This window comes from Vitis vinifera, chromosome 14 (assembly GCF_030704535.1).
Source record: "Vitis vinifera cultivar Pinot Noir 40024 chromosome 14, ASM3070453v1".
NCBI lineage: Eukaryota > Viridiplantae > Streptophyta > Magnoliopsida > Vitales > Vitaceae > Vitis > Vitis vinifera.
The window spans coordinates 8367908-8390152 of record NC_081818.1 but is presented as its reverse complement, the minus strand read 5'-3'; the positions used below and the strand labels follow the sequence as shown (position 1 = coordinate 8390152).

The 22245-nt window shown below is 33.7% G+C and overlaps 1 protein-coding gene across 1 annotated transcript in view; it reads left to right on the top strand.

The window, feature by feature from the left end:
• Positions 1–21711, top strand: part of LOC100265019 (phosphatidylinositol-3-phosphatase SAC1) — a 68271-nt gene extending 46560 nt beyond the window's left edge. Inside the window, exons 10-16 of the mRNA XM_002269479.4 lie at positions 15862–16246; positions 16387–16508; positions 17032–17142; positions 17372–17584; positions 19077–19268; positions 20223–20334; positions 21234–21711. Of these exons, the coding sequence (XP_002269515.1) occupies positions 15862–16246; positions 16387–16508; positions 17032–17142; positions 17372–17584; positions 19077–19268; positions 20223–20334; positions 21234–21482 (1384 nt within the window). The 3' untranslated portion in view covers positions 21483–21711. The remainder of the gene's footprint in view (positions 1–15861; positions 16247–16386; positions 16509–17031; positions 17143–17371; positions 17585–19076; positions 19269–20222; positions 20335–21233) is intronic.
• Positions 21712–22245: the final 534 nt, after the last annotated feature.

Below are 22245 nucleotides of genomic sequence, written 5' to 3'. Positions count from 1 at the left end.
TTTGAATTCACGAGCCATGCCATGATCAGAAACCTGGATCATCTTTCTTTGGAACCTTGATTGTGTTTGTCAAATACCCTAGTTTTCCTTTTCCACGGATGAGGAGCTTTATGAATTGGCCTATCAGAAAAAAAAAAAAAAAGCTTTATAGACTCCAACCATTTGAGAAAATTCAATCCGTTTAGCTTATTCATAGTGATCTGCAATGAAGGATTGTCTGCAATGCCATGAGGCGAGGCATTTAGTGGTGGCAGGTGTGTTGGTTTTTGATGGGACGAGCCACCAAACGATTCCTCAATAACTCCTAATATCAAATCCTACCAACAATGGTGCCTAGGACTAAAGAAATAATCTTTAGCAATTAAGGAGTATGGATAGAATTTTTACCGATTCAAATGGAAAACCTTGTGCATGCACAAGTTTTTTATTTTTTATTTTTTTTATTTTTTATTTTTTAAATAAGAAAATTGTGGAAAAAAATAGTAATTTTGAGTAATACTAGAAATTGGGAACAATCTCAATATTGTCTTTTGATTCTTGTTACAAAATATAGAAAGTTCTAAATAAACACTAGATTTCTTTGATTGAAGTCATCAAATCTTCATTAGAAATCTTCAGAATTGTTCAAGTTTTCTTGGAATCTCTTCAAGTCTTCTTTAGTATTACAAGTGTGTCTTTTGAATATGGAGCCCTTTTTATAGGGTTGAAAATTTTATATTAATATGTTCTTGACACTAAATATGGGATGTAAAAAAATAAGTTCTATTTTTTAGATTGACTATACACAGTTTATATAGGAGATTACAAGAGAAAAAATAGGAAACAAGAGACATGATAGGAAACTAACTTATTCCTAAATCATAAAACTATCTATTTACAGAAATAGGGAACTAACACAATAGGAAAATAATTCTCTTATTCTATTTATAACTCAATTATAGCCTACTTACGGCTCAACACTCCTCCTCAAGCTGAGAAATGTCTTCCATTCCTAGCTTGAATACAAGATCGTGAAACATTGAACTGTTCTGCCCTTTTGTTAGGATATCAGCTAATTGATGTTCTGATGGAACATAGGACATACACACTACTCCTTCCTCCAATTTTTCTTTGATGAAATGCCTATCAATCTCATTGTGTTTTGTCCTATCGTGTTGTATAGGGTTATGAGTAATATTGATAGTTGACTTGTTGTCACAATAGAGCTTCATAGGACCATTCCACTTGATTCTCAAATCATCTAGAATAATCTTCAGCCAAAGTAGTTCACACAACCTTTGAGCAATGATCCTAAACTCTGATTCTGCAGACAACCTTGCTACCACATTTTGCTTTTTACTTCTCCATGTTACCAGAGTACCTCCAAGAAAAGTACAATACCTTGTAGTTGATCTTTGATCCATTAGGGTACCTACATAGTCAGCGTCGGTGTATACTTTTAGAGTAAGAGTATTGTTCTTCTTGAACAAAATTCCTTTCCCGGGGTTGCCTTTCAAGTAATGCAGCACCCTATAAGCAATTTGAAGATGAGGTTCTCTTGGATCATGCATGAATTGACTGATCACGCTCATCGAGTAGGCGATGTCTGACCAAGTGTGAGCAAGGTATATGAGCCTACCAACCAGCCTCTGGTACATTCTTTTATCCACCACTGGTTCTTCTTTAGCTTCTCCCAACTTGTGGTTTGGATCCATTAGGGTAGAGACTGGTTTACACCCAATCTTCCCTATTTCTGCCAATAAATCAGTCACATACTTTTGTTGAGAGATGAAGATCCCTTGTGCGGAATATGCCACCTCAATACTGAGGAAGTACTTCAGTTTCCCTAGTTCCTTTATCTTAAACCCTATTGCTAATCTCTGCTTCACTTCATGCTTTTCTCTCTCATCATTTCCAGTCACCATGATGTCGTCAACATAGACTAGAAGAGCAGTTACTCCTCTTGCAGCCGAGTGCTTAATGAAGAGAGTGGTCACCTTGGCTTTGTTTGTACCCAGACTCTTTCATGAATTTCGCAAATCTCCCAAACCAAGCCCTAGAAGATTGTTTTAGCCCATAAAGGGCCTTTTTCAGCTTGCATACCTTGTTACCCGTGTTTCCCTCAAATCCCGGTGGGATGTTCATGTAAATCTCTTCATCTAAATCACCATGAAGAAATGCATTCTTAACATCATACTGTAAGAGTTGCCAATTGTAGTTGGCAGCCAGTGACAACAGGATTCTTACGGTATTCATTTTTGCAACTGGAGCAAAAGTCTCTTGATAATAAACTCCATAAGTTTGAGTGTACCTTTTGGCTACCAATCTTACTTTATGTCTCTCAAGAGATCCATTAGCCTTATATTTCAGTGTGAAAATTCACTTGCAATTAACAATGTTTTTCTCTTTCGGTCTTTCAACAATCTCCCATGTTTTATTCTTTTCTAATACACTCATCTCCTTTCTCATAGCATCCTTCCATTCCCTTTTTGTCGATGCCTCAGAAACAGTGTTAGGGATGATAGTGGTGTTTAGACTCATAATGAAATTCTTGTGGGCTGGTGATAGGTGCTTAAGAAACACATAGTGTGATAGTGGATAGAGTGGTCAGTTAGTGCATTCTCTGGTGCCTTTTTTGACAACAATGGGAAGGTTTAGGTCTAGGTTGTCTGTTGAGTTAGTGGAAGTTTCACCAGGTTGTGTATGTAAAGGTGGGTCTGATCTTATCGTGATTTCATTCCCAGGGTCTGAGTTGGATTCTTGGACTTGCTTTTGTTCTGGAATGGCCTTTTCCCTTGAATACACCTTAAGAACCTGTGGAAAATTGCGAGTGACACCGGTTGGAATAGGGGATGACTCAGATTCTTTATCACCATGGGTTGAGACATGAGGAAGGTCAAGAGGTTCAAAGGACTATCTTCCATCATTGAAATCTCCCCCTGAAGAGAGGACTTGGGGAAAAAAGGTTTATTTTCTGTGAAGGTGACATCTGCAGAGATGTAAAATTTTATGGTTGAGAGATTGTAACAATTGTATCCTTTTTGAGTGGATGAGTAACCAAGGAAGACACATTTTATGGCTCGGGGGTCTAGCTTGTCTCTATCTTGGTTGTGGACATGAACAAATGTAGTGCACCCAAATACCCTAGGAGTGAGCCCATTTGAGGTTTTGAAGTGTGGATAGAAACTCTTAAGTATCTCTACGGGGCTTTTGTTGTCTAACACACGTGAAGGAATTTTATTTATCATGTATGTGGCAGTAAGAACAGCTTCCCCCCAATAGGACTTAGGAACATTCCCTTGAAAGAGTAAGGCTCGGGTTGTGTTGAGTAAATGCCCATTTTTCCTCTTGGCTACCCCATTTTGTTGGGGTGTGTTAACACATGATGAGTCATGGAGAATGCCCCATGATTGAAAATAGGGTGGCAAAATCTGGTTGAAGTAATGTCTAGCATTGTCTGTCCTAAAGCTTTTTATTTTAACCCCAAATTGGTTTTGAACCATTGAGTGGAAATTAGGTATAACAATGCTAACATCAGATTTTTGTTTAAGAAGAAAGATTCATGTAACCCGAGTGTAGTCATCAATTAAGGATACAAACCAACGAGCCCTATAAACATTAAGTATAGTCGAAGGACCCCATATGTCACTATGAATCAAATGAAAAGGATGAGAACTTCTTTTATCGCTAATAGGAAAAGATACACGAGTATGTTTTGCCAATTTACAAGTCTCATAATGAAACTCAGAAATATCTAATCTTTGGAACAAATGAGGAAACATGACCTTTAAAACCCTAAAAGATGGATGACCTAGACGTAGGTGATACAACCAAATGGTATCTTTATTTGAGGAACTGAGAAAAGATGATGACAAATTATTACTAGTTTGCTTAGATGATTCAAGGTGGTAAAGACCGCTCCTTTCCTTAGCAAGTCCAATCCTCCTCCCCGAGCCTTGTTCCTGAAAAACACAATAAGAAGGGAAAAAAAATAGCATAACATTTAAGATCATGGGTAAGCTTTTGAATGGAAACAAGGTTGACCAACAATTTTGGTACATGGAGGACATTTTTAAGAATAAGGGTAGAGGTGATGTATATGTCTCCGAAACCTGCAACGGTAGCTAAAGAGCCATTGGCCACTGCAATTTTCTTGTTACTTGGGCTTGGGGTATAGGTATGGAAAAGTTGAGATTTGGAGGTCATATGGTCTGTGGCACCGGAGTCTATTATCCAAGAGTTAGCATAAACCCTGTGTGAGGCATTTATGCAAAAAGAGAGTGGAGGTGTACTTGAAAGAGCCAAAAAACAAGTTCTAGTAGGTTTGTTAAGGGATCCCAACAAGCTTCTCAACTTCTCCATTTCTTCACCTATTGAACCCGCCTGTTGCTGAATTTTCCTTAGTTTTTGGTTGCTTTGCCATGTGTGCTTGAGGACTTTGTTGCCCTCCACGGTTTCCCCATTCACGACTTGGTGGTTTACCATTCGGCTTCCAACACTTCTCTTTTGTGTGCCTTGGTTTCTTGCAAAAGGTGCACTAGAGATTGTCATTGTTCTCCTTCCACTGATTGTCTCTACCTAAGTGTTTAGGCAGATTATTCTTTCCTTGCTTTGAATCTTCTGTTTTTGCAACTAGGGCTGATCCATCCAAGGTTTGTGGTTCAAGCATAACACTCCTTCGGCTTTCCTCGCCTCGAATTAGTGCCACCACCTCATTAAAGCATGGAACCTCCTGCTTGCCAAGAATATAGATTCTCACTTGATCAAATTCTGGGTTAAGCCCAACAAGAAAATCATAGACTCTATCTTGTTCAATGAAATCCTTTAGAACAACGACATCCTCAAGACATTTGGTTTTTATCACCCTATAATGATCAAGTTCTTGCCACAAAGCTTTCAATTGATTGGCATATTTAGTAACTGTTACTTCCCTGTTTTGCATCTCGAGCTTTTGAATACGTTTGTTGGATTGCGTCCCAAATATCCTTAGCTGTAGCCAAGAACATACATGTGTTGCTAATCTCAGAAGTCATAGAATTCCACAACCACGCCATAATCATAGAATCTTCTTCATCCCATGCTTCAAAATGGGGATCTCCTAGTTTCGGCCCTATACCCATAAGATGGCCGATCTTCCCTTTCCCTTTCAGCACAGTGCGAACAAGTTGAGACCATTTAAGGTAATTTTTTCCATCCAACCTATACGCAGCTTGAATGTTTTGCAATTCCCCGGGTTGTTGAGATCGAACAATCTCCTTCGATTGTGCTGTAGTAGTCGTCTCTGCAACCTCCAACATCTTCCACGAAAAAAACTTGTTCTCTTTGGAATTAAGGTAGATCGTGAAAAAAAAAAAAAAAAAACCCAGCAGCAATGAAGGCTAGTAAAAGAACACGTGAAAAAAAAATCCAACTATGAAGGCTAGAAAAAATGGTGATGAAGGCCAAAATGATGCCTAGGTTTTAAAAACTTACTGCTCTGATACCATGACACGAAATATGGGATGTAAAAAAATAAGTTCTATTTTTTAGATTTACTATACACACAGTTTGTACAGGAGATTACAAGAGAAGAAATATGAAATAAGAGACATAATAAGAAACCAACTTATTCTTAAATCATAAAACTATCTATTTACAAAAATAAAAAACTAACTTATTCCTAAATTATAAAACTATCTATTTACGGAAATAGGAAACTAACATAATAGGAAAATAATTCTCCTATTCTATTTACAGTTCAATTATAGCCTATTTACAACTCAACAGTTTTCTTAATTTTTTAGAGATGATAATTTTTATGGTGATGGTTATCTTTGTTTTAATTATCACAAATTAATTAATTATGATAATCATATTATTTATTATTTATTATTTTTAATTATCAAAATTGATTTATTTATTATTATCATTTTTAATTTATCATAAGATTAGTTCCTGTGGGACCATGTAACGTGTGTCACCATTAAGGACATATATGACATGTATCAGAATTTGATATTTCTTATTATCATATTGATAATATGTGATATGATCTTACTTAAAACCATTAATGCCACATGGATTTGTTTTATTTATCATATGATTAATTCACATTTAGATGTTTGAGACGTGTCTCTATCAAATTTTGACACATGACATTATTTTGTTTGAAGCAATTCATGTCACATGGTTTCTTTTTATTTATCATATAATAAATCCTCATTTGACTATTTTAAGATACTTGTCAATTTATGATTAGCTATCCATTGAGACATGACAATTAATAATTGGATAAAATTTGCTTCTCTACAAATGCCCCTTTCAAAAATTTGTTCATTTATATAATTTAAAAACTATTAATGAGTGAACAATTTTTAGAACATCTTAAACAAAAGAATTTTTTTATATTTTTTTTTATTTAGTTTCTTTTGAGTTTTGATTTTTTTTCTTCTATTAACAATTACAAATCCTAATGCCAAAAGGATTTGAATGGAAAAAAATTTTATTGGCAAAAAAAATTGAAGCCAATAAATTTAATTGGATACTTAAAAATTTAAATGTCACAAACTAGTCTTTTTAAAACAATCAATTTGATTGGTGTTTTGAAAACTATAGAATTTTAATTTTGCACTTATAATTTTTTTAAAGGTCTTTGCCAATTTGAATCAGCAGTCATAATTTAATTTGAACTTAAAAATTTGTATAGAGCAAACTAACAGTTTTAATTGACTCTTTTAAATTCTAAGTATTATAAAAGTTTTCTTCTATTGGTCTAAGTTTCAAATTTTAAAATCCAAAATACGATTTGAGAGAGTTCAATTAGAGGACAATTAGACACTTATATTTGTTGACAATTTCTCAAATGGTTTGAGTCCCTGAGCAAAGTGCTCCATGATGTGATTTTTTTCTTTTTATAGATTTGAAAATCTATGTTTGATTTTGAAATTAGTTAAACACCAAGAATTGTAATGGTGTTTCTAAATTTCTAATTGATATATCAAATTTACCCTTCACTAAAGACTTGCTGCATCAAGCATCAAATTTATACCAGGCCATATTTGCTATTATCCAATGCCTACTACACCAGGAAAACATATGGTAGGTGGTAGTTAAGGGAGATCCATAGTTGTGACAAGAAACAAATCAATACTTTCTTAACTTCTATTTTTTTACTAGTGAAAAGTAACAAATCAATACTTTCTTAACTTTTATTTATTTATTTTACTAGTGAGAAGTTCAATGTAGGGTTTGGTATCAACAATCACACATGCTTATATATATATATATATATATATATATATATATATATATATATATATATATATGTAGTAGACTTTTGGTGGGATGGAGAATTTGCATAACTTGATTGACCACATTCTCAAAATACATTAAATCAATGAGTTGTTTGGCCTTTTAGCCTTGAAGATTTTAAAGTGCTTTTCCAAGAGGTTATGTTACAATTGTTCTCAATAGTTTATGGCATACAACAATGTCAAGATTAAATTTTATTTTTTATTTTTTCTTTTTCTTTTTGTTTTGATAAGGTGGCAGAATCAAAGTTAATGACTTCCAAAGAAAAACCCATCCAATTCCAACAACATGAATTTCCTTTTTGAAGTTAATTTGGTGAGAATGGATATGTTGATATCATTATTATTATTTTTTTTTTTGATAGGAAACGCCACAAAGATATATTAATATAATAAGAAGTACAAGAAGAAGGATGAGAAATCCTCCCACCAAAGACAACTAAAATACAAGAAAATACACTTAAAACAAACGACCTCCCACTAAGGACCAATCCCTATGGAGTACACACCGCTTTCCAATCCAGTTGAATCACATTAAGGGGAATCCCCTTAAATGCCTTGGAACAAAAAGCCCAAAGGGAAGCAAGGAAAACAATAGAGTCCCAAAGGAACCCTGAATTCCTTGCTTTATCCTCAAAAATCCTTGCGTTTCTTTCCCACAACACAACCCGAATTAGAGCTATGCTCGCAGCTTGCCACAAAACTATCCCTCTCTTAGAATTACCGAAGCCTTTAAATTTGATGAACATCATGTCATATATGCTCCTTGGGGGAACCCAAACCATCTCAGCTAACTGAAATAACCTGTGCCACAACCCAATCGTCAAGGAGCAATGAAGAAAAAGATGATCTGCTGATTCCCCGTGCTTCATGCATAGGATACAAATATCAGGACTAAGGGCTTTGTAGGGTCTTCTCACTTGTAACATATCATTAGTATTCACCTTCTTGTGTGCCACTAACCATACAAAGGACTTCACTTTGAAAGGAACTTGAGAATTCCACACGAACTTTGAAGGAAAGTTCTGAGGAGATCCAGAAGATTGAGATAATGCTAGAAAAAAGGATTTGACTGAGAAGAGCCCTGAAGAGGATAATGGCCATAATCTGGCATCTGGGACCGAAGGAGAGAGATACAAATCATCGATAGACCGCATGAGGCCTTCTAAGTCCTCAATCTCAGAATCTGACAGGTTACGTCGGAAATTCAAATTCCACAAGAAAGGCCGAGAAGGACCAAGAACTGAAGAAATAGAAATGTTTTTATCCACTACTACTCTAAATAGTCTTGGATATTGGATTCCCAAAGGTTGGTCCCCCCACCACAGATCTTCCCAGAACCGAATTCTTTCCCCGTTTCCTACCACATACCGAGTAATCAAATAAAACCCCTGAAAGACTTGAGCAATAGCCTTCCAAGGACAGCGATGAGACCATCTTACTAAAGTGTTAGCATCCCAACCATTAGAGTGTGAACCATAAATGCTTAAAATGACCTGATGCCAAAGAGCTGATCCCTCTCTAGGATACCTCCATAACCATTTCCCTAGAAGAGCGAGATTTCTCCAAGAAATATTCCCCAAACCCAAACCCCCTATTGTCTTCGGTTTGCACACAACATCCCACCTCACTAAATGGTCCCTTTTGCCTTCCCCAACCCCTGACCATAAAAAATCCCTTTGCAACCTCTCTATTTTTGCAGCCACTGAAGCGGGAATTTTAAATAAGGATAGGAAGTAACTTGGCAGATGGGTAAGACAAGTTTGGATAAGAGTTATCCTCCCCCCGAAGGATAAGTAGGCCTTTTGCCACCCATCTAATCTACTTGAGATTCTCTCAACCACTGGGTCCCAAAATCCACACGCCTTAGGATTCCCGCCCAAAGGGAGACCCAAATAGAGAATAGGCCATCCAGACGCCTTACAATCAAGCATCTCAGCCAATCTTGAAAGAAGAGCCTGATCAAGATTGATGCCATAAATACTACTCTTGTTAAGATTGACCTTGAGCCCAGAAATGTGCCCAAACACTAGCAAAAGACTCTTCAGAGTCTGCAACTCTTCCTCCCTTGAGTTAGAAAAGAATATGGTGTCATCCGCAAATTGCAAATGGGACACCCTAGTTCTATTTCTACCCACCCTGAAACCCTCCATCATATTTCTTTCCTCAGCTCTCATAATCATCCTGCTCAGTACGTCTGCGATTATCACACCATATTGAACCATGTTGGATTTGATAATTATTATTATGATACTATGTTGGATTTGGTAACTTAGATTTGGATTTATGATTTACGAAACAGGAATTATAGATTGGTTGATTTTTGTTGAGGGAGTATTTTTTTGTTTCCTTTTGTTTTTTTTTAAAGCCTTTTGGTGCTCTTTATATATGTCCAAAATTCCAATATATCCTTCATGACACCATGTTGGATTTGATAACTTGGGTTTGGATTTATAATTTATGAAAGAGGAATTATAGATTGGTTGATTTTTGTTGGAGGGGGCTTTTTTTTGTTCCCCCCTTTTTTTAGCCTTTTGGTGTTCATTGTATATGTCCTATATACTCTTGTGCACTCTTTAATACATTCTCTTATATATAAAAAAAAAAAAATTACGAAAAAGGAATTATAAAGAATATATATATAAAAGATTTAATATCTTTTTATAGTCCTTCAAGAATTAAAAAAAATAATAACAATTCATTTTTCAATAATGATGCTTACAGGGGAATCATATTCTTCTTGTTCGAGATCATTGAAGAGGAAGAATATATATATATATATATATATATATATATATATATCTTTATTTGTATTCCTTATTTATTCATGATGCTTAAAAGGAATTATATTCCTTCTTGTTCAAGATCATTGAAGAGGAAGAAAATTTTATTTCTATTTGTCTTCCTTTTTCATTAGTGTTGCTTGAAGGGAAATCATATTCATTCTTGTTCGAGATAGTATAAAGAAAGAGAATATATATGCATATATATATTTCTCTCTAAAGTGGAATTATACTTTAAAAATGATTGTCTTATTTGACCTTTCATTTTTTTTTTATATTTGTTTAATTTTAGCTTCAAGATGGTCTTATTCAAGGACTTCTAATAATTGTAAAGGAAGATGTCTCACTATAGTGAAAGAAACAAATGATAATTTTTCAGAACAAATTTCAGTATTATTATACTCATCTTTAATTGTGTAATTTGTTGTGAATCCTTGATGGTATTTAAAGATACTTTCTTCTTTGTTGGTGGAGTTAAAATTTCCTAAACAAATATTTTGTATAAAATCTATGAGCATTACTATTGCAAAAACATTTTGTTACGTTCTTCTTGACACCGAGGAAGCCTTCCTAGATCGTTTTCTTTTGATCCTTCATCAGGTTTGCAATTAGAAAGTTTGTTAGGGACCTTCTCTTGTGGGTTGGGTATTTACAATGAATTGAATGAAATTTTGTTTTCTTCTTCCTTGAGCAAATGTTATGTGACTTTCCCAGTCCATTGTATTTTTTGTATGACTTGCAGAATATTTCGATATACATTTTCATCATTTGAGTATGCTCAAGTCGACTAATGTTCGAATGAGTCAATTTAGAGGGGAAAAAAGGGTGAATTACTTTAATGAGTCCAATGCTTTTGACTTATTTCAAAAAGCTAGACCACATTCTTTAGACATTTTGGTTAAGATGGATGACGATCCAAGTGTTTTGGTTGACCACAAAAAACTCAATTTCTTAAGCGGAGTACTTTATTAGTAATTGTTCTGCTCTGCTTACTTGTTCTTGTGCTATAATAGGCAATGTATCATAGAGCCCTGTACATAAAAATTTTTCTTAAATAAGAAAGTTGTGGACAAAATAGTAGTATGGAACAATCTCAATATTGTCCTCTATTTCTTCTTACAAAAGACAACACTCTCCTAACATTTTTAATGCTTAATTTTGGATAAAAAAGGGTCTTCTAAATAAACACTATATATCTTCTATTGAAGTTTTCAAATCTTCAACTTGTCATTGATCTTCAAGAAATCTCTCCAAGTTTTCTTTAGTATTTTCAAGTGTGTCATTTGAAAAGGGAGAAACCCTTATTTATAAGGTTGAAAATTTTATTTTGATATTATTTCTTAATTATATAGTTATAATTATCTTTATTTTATTTATTGCAAATTTAATTAACTATGATAATTATATTATTTTTTAATTATCAAAATTAATTATTATTATCATATTAGTAACATGTGTCACGGTCTTATCTCAAGTCATTAGTACCACATGACTTTTTATTTGTCATATTAGAGACACATTTTGTCCAATTACTAGTGGTAACCACTAGTTAATGGATAACTAATCATAACTTGACATGTATCTTAAAATAGCCAAATGAGGATTTATTATATGACAAATAAAAGGAAGCCATGTGTCAAAATTTGATAGAGACACATGCCTTAAATATTTAAATGAGAATTAATCATGTGATGAATGAAAGGAAGTCATGTGATGTTAATGGCTTCAATAAGACGATGTGACATGTTATCAACATGATAATAAGACATATCATATGATTATTATAATTAATTAATTTGTGATAAGAAAAATAAAGATAATTATAACCATAAAAATAATTACCTCTAAAAAATTAAGAGATAATATCAAAATAAATTTTCCAACCCCATAATTAGGGGTTCCTCCCTTCTCAAATGACACCACTTGGAAGACTAAATAAGGCTTGGAGAGATTTCTTGAAGAGTTGAAGATTTTTTAGAGATTAATTGAAGACTTAAAGATTTCTTATGAAGATTTGAAGACTTAAATAAAGAGATCATTTGTTTATTTAGATGACCCTTTTGATCTAAAGTTAAGCATTAAAAATGCTAAGAGGGTGTTTCTATCATTTATAAGAAGTAGAGGATAATATTAAGATTGTTCCTAATTTCTTAAATTAATTAATATTACTATTTTGTCCACAATCTTCTTATTAAAGATACAAAGTTGTACGATACATAACCCATTACAACTTGAGGGCAAGTAAGCAAAGCAATTACTAATGAAGTGTTCTACCCAAAAAAGAGAGCTTTTTGTTGTCAACCAAAAAAAGTGTCTTAGCTTCTAGCTGAGCCAACATGTCTAATGAATATGGTCTAGCTTTTTTAAACAAGTCACAACATCGAACTCATTCTAGTACTTGGCTATTTTTCCCCCCCAAATTGAATCATTTGAGCATTTGTCAACTTAAGCATATTCAAATGATGAATGCTAAAATACTCTGCAAGCCATACATAAACATAATGGATTGGGAAACTTGCATCACATTTAATCAAGGAAGAAGAAAACAAAACTTCCTTCAATCCATTGTAAATATTGGCTAATATTGGGACAACCAAAGAAAAAGAACTACCACTAGCCATCATACTAACAACTTGAAAAACGCTAGGCCGAATAAGATCCTCTTTGGCTAATAAGACAAACTTACATAGCCAGCAAGATAAAAATGCAGAAAAATAAACCTTTTCCACAAGAAGATCTTCAATCCCTAGCTCAACAAATGGTGCAATCTCCTTTTAAGTTCTTTGTCGAGGCTTATTAATCAATCCAGTAGGATTATAAGTCATTATTGGAGCCCCTATTCTGTTCTTATTAATTATGAATGTGGTTTTGCATACTTACTAAGCCCTTTAAACTGAAACTTTATCCAATTTGCTATTTTCAGTTGGTAGTGGCCTTCAACCTTACTATGTTCTCAATGAAATGCATGGAAGAGAAACTAATGACTCTGAGGGAGAATTGGATTATTATCTTCTCTAACTGCATTCAATTCCTTAGCAAAAGGAATAATCTTGTCATCAAAGAGTCCATATATTTGGAGACCACCTATTTGCTTCAAGTCCCAAAGAGAAATAGAAAGCTTCCCTTGAATAGTGTGGAGTGTAGTGGTGGTAGAATATCACAAACTCATAGAAAGCTCGAATGATGTACTTATTATGGTGACATGTAAAAAGTGAAGCAAAGTTGCATCATAGGTTTGGGTATACTTTGGGGCCGACTTAGCTTAGAATATTTTCTAGTCCCAATAGCCTTCTACAAAAGAAAATTCACCCCAACTCACAAGATATGGTCCCCAATGAACTTTATTGTATATTCAATGAAGCATGAAAGGAAAAAAATTTAGGGAGTCTTCCTTAGTGTGAAGAGAAGAATGTAATAAAAATATTGTTGTAGTAGTAATGCTTATAGATTTTGCACAATATTTTTTGAGGAAGTTTCTAACTCCAACATAGGAGAGAAGTTTAAAATATACATGAAGGATTCACAACAAATGATCCAATTAGAGATGGGTAATACTAATAATGAAGTTTCTTTTGAAAGATTGTTACTTGTTTCTTTCACAATAGTGAGACATCTTCTTTTACCATTATTAGAAGAATCCTTGAATAAAACCATCTTGAAACCAAAATTGAAGAAATGCAAAGAAATGATAAGTCAAATAAGACAATTATTTTTTAAAGTATGATAGGGAGGATATATATATGCATATATTCTCTTTTTCTTCAATGATCTCGAACTAGAATGAATATAATTTCTTTTTTAAGCATCATTAATAAAGAAATAATACAAATGGAGATAAAAATTCTCTATGTTTTCGATGATCTTAAACAAGAAGTAATATAGTTTCCCTTAAAGCATCATTAATAAAGAAGGAATACAACTAGAGATAGAAATTCTCTTCCTCTTTAATGGTCTCGAACAAGAAGGAATATCATTTCTATTTAATCATCATTAATAGAGAAGGAATAAAAGAAATAATATTTTTTTAATTCATGAAGGAATATAAAAAAAATATTAAAAAATATATATATACTTTATTATTCCTCTTTCGTAAATTATAAATATGAATCCAAGTTGCCAAATTCAACGTGGTGGCATGTAGGATATGTTGGAGTTTTGGATGAACAACAATTCAATATATATATATATTAATAATATATTAGCCATCACACGACATATCCATTCTTGTCAAATTAACATCAAAAGGGTAAGTTGTGTAGTTTGAATTGGATGAATTTTTCTTTGGAAAATAAAGCAATTTGCCACTAACTTGGATTCTGCCCTATAATCAAGGGAAAAAAGAGAGGAATATTTGGAGATTAAAGGCCAACCACCTCATTGATTTAATGTATTTCTTGAATTGGTTCAATCAAGTTATGAAAATTCTCAATCCCACCAAAAGTCTATTGCATATCAACATTTTCAGAATCGGACTAATCATTAAACCTGAAAAGTTATTGGGGCATAGTTAATAGGTTGGACTGGTGGTTCAACCATGGTTGGACCATGATTTAAAAAACTTAGCAGTATATATTATTTAAAGGTTTTTAATTTTTTAAATAAGTGGAATTTTAAAAAATGAACAATATATTAGATATTAATTTGTAGCATCAGTTTACAAATGAAAGAACAACCAGTGGTCATTTTCTAATGTTTGAGCCCTTATTGTCAGGGCTTGAGTCTTCCAATAGCAATAGCCTTTTTCATTATATTCTTCCATCATTGCTAAGGTTTATGTTGGGCACAAAGCTGCACCAACTCATCTATATTTTGGGCTAACTAAAAATTGTCTGATTCAATAAGAACTAACTAGTTCATCCAATTTGGCACTTTTACTGCCAATTTGGTTAGTCTGATGCCATTTTAATAGCAAAGTGAGTCAATGAGCTGACTTGAATTGGATAGTTGGCTGGTCAGCGACTGATGCCGTTCATCTAAATTTCTTGAAGACTTGGAGAGATTTCTTGAAGAGTTGAAGTTTTCTTGAAGACTTGAAGATTTCTTATAAAGATTTGAAGATTTCAAACAAAGAGATCTAGTGTTTATTTAGAAGACCGTTTTGATCCAAAGTTAAGCATTAAAAATGCTTGGAGGTGCTTTTGTCTTTTGTAAGAAGAATCATAGGACAATATGTCGTATTGTTCCCAATTTCTTAATTAATCAAAATTCCTTTTTTTGTTCACAATTTTCTTATTAAAGGAAAATTTGTGCATATGAATTTCTCACCTTGCTTTGACACCATGATTGCAGGTTGAGACAAAAATTGTATTTCTCATTCATAATCAGAATTAGGTTTACAAGGCTATATATAGGATTACAGCTATTGTACAGAAGAAAAAGAGAAAAACTATACAGAGAAACAATAGCCTAAAAATTAGAAACAAAATCAGGTCGGACATAATCTCTAGAATCCTAATATTTTCCACAGGGGCTTTAGAATTTCTGAATTTAACAAATACTTGTGGGATCTATTTGCAATGATTAGAGTATTCATGGATTATTAATAGTTCTTCTAAATTGTTGATTTATGTGTGATAACATTTTGTTACATCTATATGTACAGTTACTGAATATTTTTTAATTCATGGAGTTACTGAAATTTGGAGAGGTTGTCATGACAAAGAGATTGCACTTCCTTGTTCTTGCTTTTTGTTTCTAAGTGATAAAACAAATAGTTCAACTTAAACTTGTTATTATGCTATTTAAATGTAATTCCACTCATCAGTCAACTAATTGTTTGGCTCTCATATAGCTCATTTTGGATGTTACAGGGATGCTTCTATTCGAGATCTGAGAGCTGGTTCAGGAGATGTTGCAAGGATTGGAAGTAGCAATGAAACCCTAAATTCTCTGATTAATCGGGATAGAGAGTCTGATTCTAGTCAACAAATTAGAAATAGCAATTATAACGGGGCAGCACCATGCTTCCAAAGTGGAGTTCTGCGCACCAACTGTATCGACTGTTTGGATCGTACTAATGTTGCCCAATATGCTTATGGTCTAGCAGCTTTAGGCCGCCAACTCCATGCAATGGGTTTGACAGACGTGCCCAAAGTGGATCCTGATAGCACCATTGCTGCTGCTTTAATGGATATGTACATAAGCATGGGAGATGCTCTCGCTCAGCAATATGGAGGCTCGGCAGCACACAACACTGTATGTTAATTATATACAATAATGTTTGTCTATTACTTATGATTAATGATCAGTGAATTTGCTTTTGTATTAAATTCATTAATAGTTGATTTTGTAAGTACTGGGATATTGCTTTACCAATGCTTTGGCATGAGTTTCAGGTGTTTCCGGAGAGGCAGGGAAAGTGGAAAGCTACAACCCAATCTAGAGAGTTTCTGAAGTCCATCAAGAGATATTACAGCAATGCTTACACTGATGGTGAAAAGCAAGATGCAATAAACTTGTACTCCTCTCTTCTAATATTGTTTATTTGCTTCTATAGAGTTAGACTACCACTTGTCACAAAATCCTATCTATTGGGTAACATATCGACAATATATATCAAGCCAACAAAGGTCAAAGCTTTAATACCTTGCTTCATGTGTTGCCTAATATCATTTGCGCATGGGTTCAATAAATGGGGAAATAGAAAAGTAGTGAGGTTTGGATTTATAACTCCCAAAAATCAAGGCTTTGGTATAATTTTAAATTACTGGTTTAATCCAAAAGCTTAAGCTATTAGGTAACATGTTAACAATGTATACAAAGTACACTTATGCTAAAGCTTTAACAAAACTATTACTCAAAATTCTAGAACAGAATTTTCTTGCATTTGAATCTTCCATCTGTAGCTTGGCAGTGAATAGATATCCTTTTCGAAAGCTAGATGCTTTAGCTATCCTTATGTTAGCATAGATACTTCTTGGTTAAAATATTTTATTTCTCTCTCTCTCTCTCAAATTATCTTCATTTGATGATTTTAACAGATTTCTAGGTTACTTCCAACCACAGGAAGGGAAGCCTGCTTTGTGGGAGTTGGATTCTGATTATTATCTTCATGTGTCTGGAATTGGAGATGAGCTCTTCCCTTATAAGAGGTAAAATTTCCATTTGTGTTTTGCAAACTATGAAGAACTACTTAATGCACTGATGCCAGTCCATAAAGCACATGTATACCTTCATGCTTTTATATGTGTGATCTGTTTTGGATATTTTTGCTAATTTAGTAATTCATTCTTGTAGTCATGTTTTCAGGTTCCATGTTTTAGTGTTTGGTTCATTTATCTATGTTTTCTTTCATTATTTTATTATTTTTTTACTTTGCAGTTCACTAGCTGATGCTAAACCTGGAGGAGCATCAGGCATCCCTCTCGCTCCTATTCCAGCTTGGAAAGAAGACTTCTTGCGGATAAAGATGACATCATTTGATAAATTGATAGAAAGGACATGTAGTTCAATAAAGAATGTAAGACTTTGCAGCGAGCCAGATCAAAAACAAGGTGGCAGTACAGGAACCTCTGGAGTGGCACCTGATGCAGCGTAATCTCTCCCTTAGCCTCTGCAGTTTGCTTTTGTGCTTTTGCATTCCATCTTTGCTTCTCAGCTTATTTAAATTTCGTCTCATTCACAAACACATGCAAATGCACTTATGCATTGCATTGGTGCTTTGCATATAGTGTAGTTGTGCTACTTTTTACCTCTGAAGTCATGTAGTTTCTGTACTCTAAACAAACACTGGTAATTGCTTATTGTTTCTATTTCCTTATTCATGTATCATGTTATCTTGGCCGCACTTCACTTCTCATACTGCACTAAGGGTTAACATGTTAGATACAGGGAATGTTTGCTGAGAAGTTTTTTATGATGTCAAAACTTTTAGGAAAAACAATTGAAACAATAAAAATTGGAGCCATGTTCAAACAAGATATACATAAAAGAAAAGTTTCTTGTAAAGACATAATTCTGAACTGATTTTAGCAACAATGGACATGGTCATAATGGCAATGACTACAACAATGTAGCTTAAATGAGGGTGATTGGATGAGGATCATATTCTGGAAGGATACTAGCTCACTGTGTGATGCCTGAAGGATATTTCTTGATCAGTTTTCTCATGTTGGAAGAAAGGAAGGCGGTGGATTATTGAGGAAGGTTGGTGCTTGGAGATCAACCCTTGCCAATCAATTCATCTTTGAATCTTTTCAGGATTGGGAGCTTAATGCTGCTGATGCCTTTCTTGGCAATATCGGACATATATGGGGTGGGGTGGGGTGGGGATGGGTGGTGTTCAGATGACATTGGTTAGGGCTAAGGGTGGTAAGTTCCCTGTTAAGTCCCATGCAACACATTGGTAGGGGTTCATGAGGGTGATTTCCATCAGAAGGATGCTTGGTGTAGAGGGCCACTTTCTATTGCTTGTTATTGGTTTGAAATGTAGTTTGTGGCAGGATTTTGAGCATTGTCAATCTTGTAAGGACTGGTATGAGGCTCCTTAATTTGGTGTTAGATGTGCAAGAAGGATGAAGAAACAGTTGGCCCCTTGCTTCTTTATTTCATGGTTTTTAAGGGTTTTTGATTGATACCAGGAAAAGAAATTGATGTTTTTAAGGGGGTTATCTTGGTAGATTTATTAGGAAGAGTGTAAGAGGTCTCTTACTTATCATCTTTCTAGCATATTCGTTTCCATTTGTAGGATTTAATTTCTTTCCTTGCAGCCATGATGTATTTTTCATCCATCAAATGCCTAGGAATCATGGTTTTTTTGGCATGTCTCTCTAGGGTACTGTATTTTAGAACACTTCTAGTGTAATAACATTTCCCTTCTTTGCTTCTTGTAGTTTCCACTTTTGATCTCCAAACCAATTGAGATTCATTGCTTCAAAAAATTATTTCTTATCGTAAAAAAGTGTGACTTCAACATTCATTTTGCAAGAACTGAAATGGGTTTGTTAGTGGTTACTCTCTAAGAAATTCTTGTAAATTAGGAAGACATATGCATAACAATCATTAAACTTGTACTACTTCTTTGCAGTGAAATACAGCTCAAAAGCCCAAACTGGCTATTTGGCCAGAGAAAATTTGAAGATAGTGGCTCTGCCCTCAAAGTGGGATCCCGTGAAATTGCAAATGAAGGATCTCATAATGAGACAAAGCTCGATGGTTTCTGTGATGTGAACTGGCTTTCTTTTGTTGAAAATATGGATGAAGAGGATATCTTCCAGAGGTATTTCCCTAGTAAAAACATCCACATTTTAACATGAGGGGGAGGCCTCCTTTCTCTCTAACCTGTTATTAAATTTGTCAATATATTGATGTCTCCAGTATCTAGGACTATTGACAAATAGTTTGGATTGATATTTCCATCTTAAGATGCTTAAGATATGTCAGACTACATTTTGGATTGATATTTACATATATATCTCAACCAAGTCTCCTTTTTTTTTAACCTTATATTTTTGTCAACTTTGGCATTCTATTTCTTTCTGTCAACTGGGTTTGTCAAGTAGCTGAGCCAACTCAGTGTCTCACAAGTTCTGTTGGCCTGCAAACAGGCTATTTACAAGAGAAGCTTGAGCAACTGGCTTGTAAGTCGAGCCAGAGCCTCAGGTTGAGCATGTTTCTCTTGACATTAAGTTTCTTCAATGTCATATTTATTTATAATATGCATTTAATCTGTGATTAGTATATAAACATGTTAACTGCCTTTTTCAACAAGTAACAAATAGTTTGATATTTCTTGTTGATATATCAGGGAGTATTCTAGTGTCTAGAATAAACCAAAGGTGTTTTTCTTTTTCTACCATTAAGATGCACATATTATATTAGTTTTATCAATTTCTGTGGATTCTTGGTGATCTAAGGCAAATGTTAAGCCTAGTGAAATAATCCACCCAAATCCATCAAACACAAATTCCAAATATTCACTAAAACAAGACCAGCAATAGCACTTCTCCAACTCAAGTCCTAGTGATTATGATAGAATGCACTTCAAAATGAAAAGCACTTCCAACACTTTCCTTTTTCTACTATTTTTGTTTCCTGTGGACAGGACAAAAGAGTGCTTATATTATCCTCTTGCTATAGTAAAACTTTCTTACCTGCAATTTTCTTAGAAAATCTATGGTGTTGTCCACTAAGAGGGTGCATTAATGCATTGATAATTGTCTCCAATTTCAAGGTACCTTGCAATGACCTCAGTAGATGAAGCTAATGGTTGGTATGGTGGAACTTTGCTTGGTGATCAGGATGAAAGCAGTGAGATTTACAAGTTCTATGCTGAACTATGCCAGGTAAAGTGTACCTTTCCACTCTCTAATAACATTCAAGCAGGTTGTTTTTTAACAAATAACCATCTCTGTTTCTCTCTGAAAGTCATTTGTTAGTGGACAATCAGTTTTCTAGTTGTGCTTTTCTACTGAAACTAGTGTCCTTTTTGGATCAACTTCTATAAAGTCAAAGGCTTCTTTTCGAGCTCAATAAGAGCTTTAATACCTATCTGGTTAATTTTGTTGAAAGATCTTATGACTTAAAAAATAGCTTAGGTTATGTTTAGTTCATGAAAAGTACTACGAAAAAAAAAATGATTTTTTTTATGTTTGATTATACTATGAAAAATATAAAAGAAAATCAAATATAATTAAAATTAGTTAGAAATTTATGCATTTTCTTTTTATACTGAATAATTAAATAAATAAAATGAGTTTGAAGTTGCATATAAAAATAATTTATTAACTTTAAATCTATTTTTTATTTTTCTTCACTTTTTCTTTCCCTTTACTTCTCATCTCTATTTTTTTTTCTTGTATTTTCTCTCAAATTTTTATGGAACCAAACATAGCCTTAATATGCACACTATGAGAATATTGCTTCTTATAGAAGCTCTATTTTGACTTGCACAAAAAGATTTTCATATTTAGTAATACTTTTACAATACCAATGTTGCCCTGTAAAAATTGTGACTTTGGTTTCAGTTTTATTCTAGTTAAAATTAAAAACAGAAACTATGCCAAACGAGGCCTGAGTATTCTTCATAAGTTTTTTTGATGGAAACTTTTTCCTAGAACCTCCTTGTGAAAGAAAAAGGATGGGAAAAAGATTGGAAGAATAATTTCACATTTTCTGTTGGGCATGATGAGCACATAGGTGATGGATACTATGCTTGAATCTTTCTAACTGTTGGAAGCAGCAGGGCCCTGCCATGGAACCCTTCCAACACGATCCAGAGAGGGAGAAGCACTATGCTGAAGCTCTTGGTATGGGAACCATTGATGGTGTGGATGATGCAAGCATTGAAGCAGAGATGGCTGCGGCTCTTGATGAGTATAATCAAATCGGTTCTGATCTTGGGATTGTCCCTACCACCTGCAAGTCTTTGGCTGAAGATCCCACCCACTTGACAAGATGGATCATTGGAGAAGGGAAGATCCACAGAACCTAAATCAATAATCATCTTCATTCTTCATTACCCAAATTCTCTTTTCTTCTCTGCTTTGACTCCATTACTAGAAATAGTTTTCAGTTGTACATGAATTTTATGGCACCGCAAATTCTGTATAGCAATTAGATTTGTAATGATGTTTAATTACTAATATGCCTCTCATATTCTATATTAAACACGTGATATTACAATTATATCTTAAAATCAGTAAGATGAGGCCTCTTTTTTATTTTTTGTTTTTTTAATTCCCATTTTTATTATCTTAATTGAACAATTTGTTTAAATTTTATTTATTTTTTATATGAAAAGTTATCTACAACTTGGTTTGTTGTTGTTTTTTTTTTTCCAAAGTATAAAAGTTGTTTCATAAAATTAATTTAAAATTTATTTTAAATTATTAAATTGACATATTTATCTTCATAATCTTCATAAATTATAACTAGGACGAAGGAGACTGAGTAACACTAAAAATCATAAAGTAGCAAAGGAGATTAAGGAGGTAGGTAAAAAGATAAAATAAAAATGTAAATTTAAAAATAAATTAATTATTTTTGTTTATTATTAAAATTGTTTTTTATTTAAGTCAAGTCCTTTTACCAAACATTCTTAATTTACTTAACAATTTATATTAAGTTATTAAGAATAATTTTGAAATTGGTTAAAGTTTGTTTTTCTTTTGAAAAAACCAATGTTTTTAGAATTAGACCGGTCATTGAATCGGAAAAGTTATCGGTTCACAGTTCACTGGTTGGACTGGTGGTTG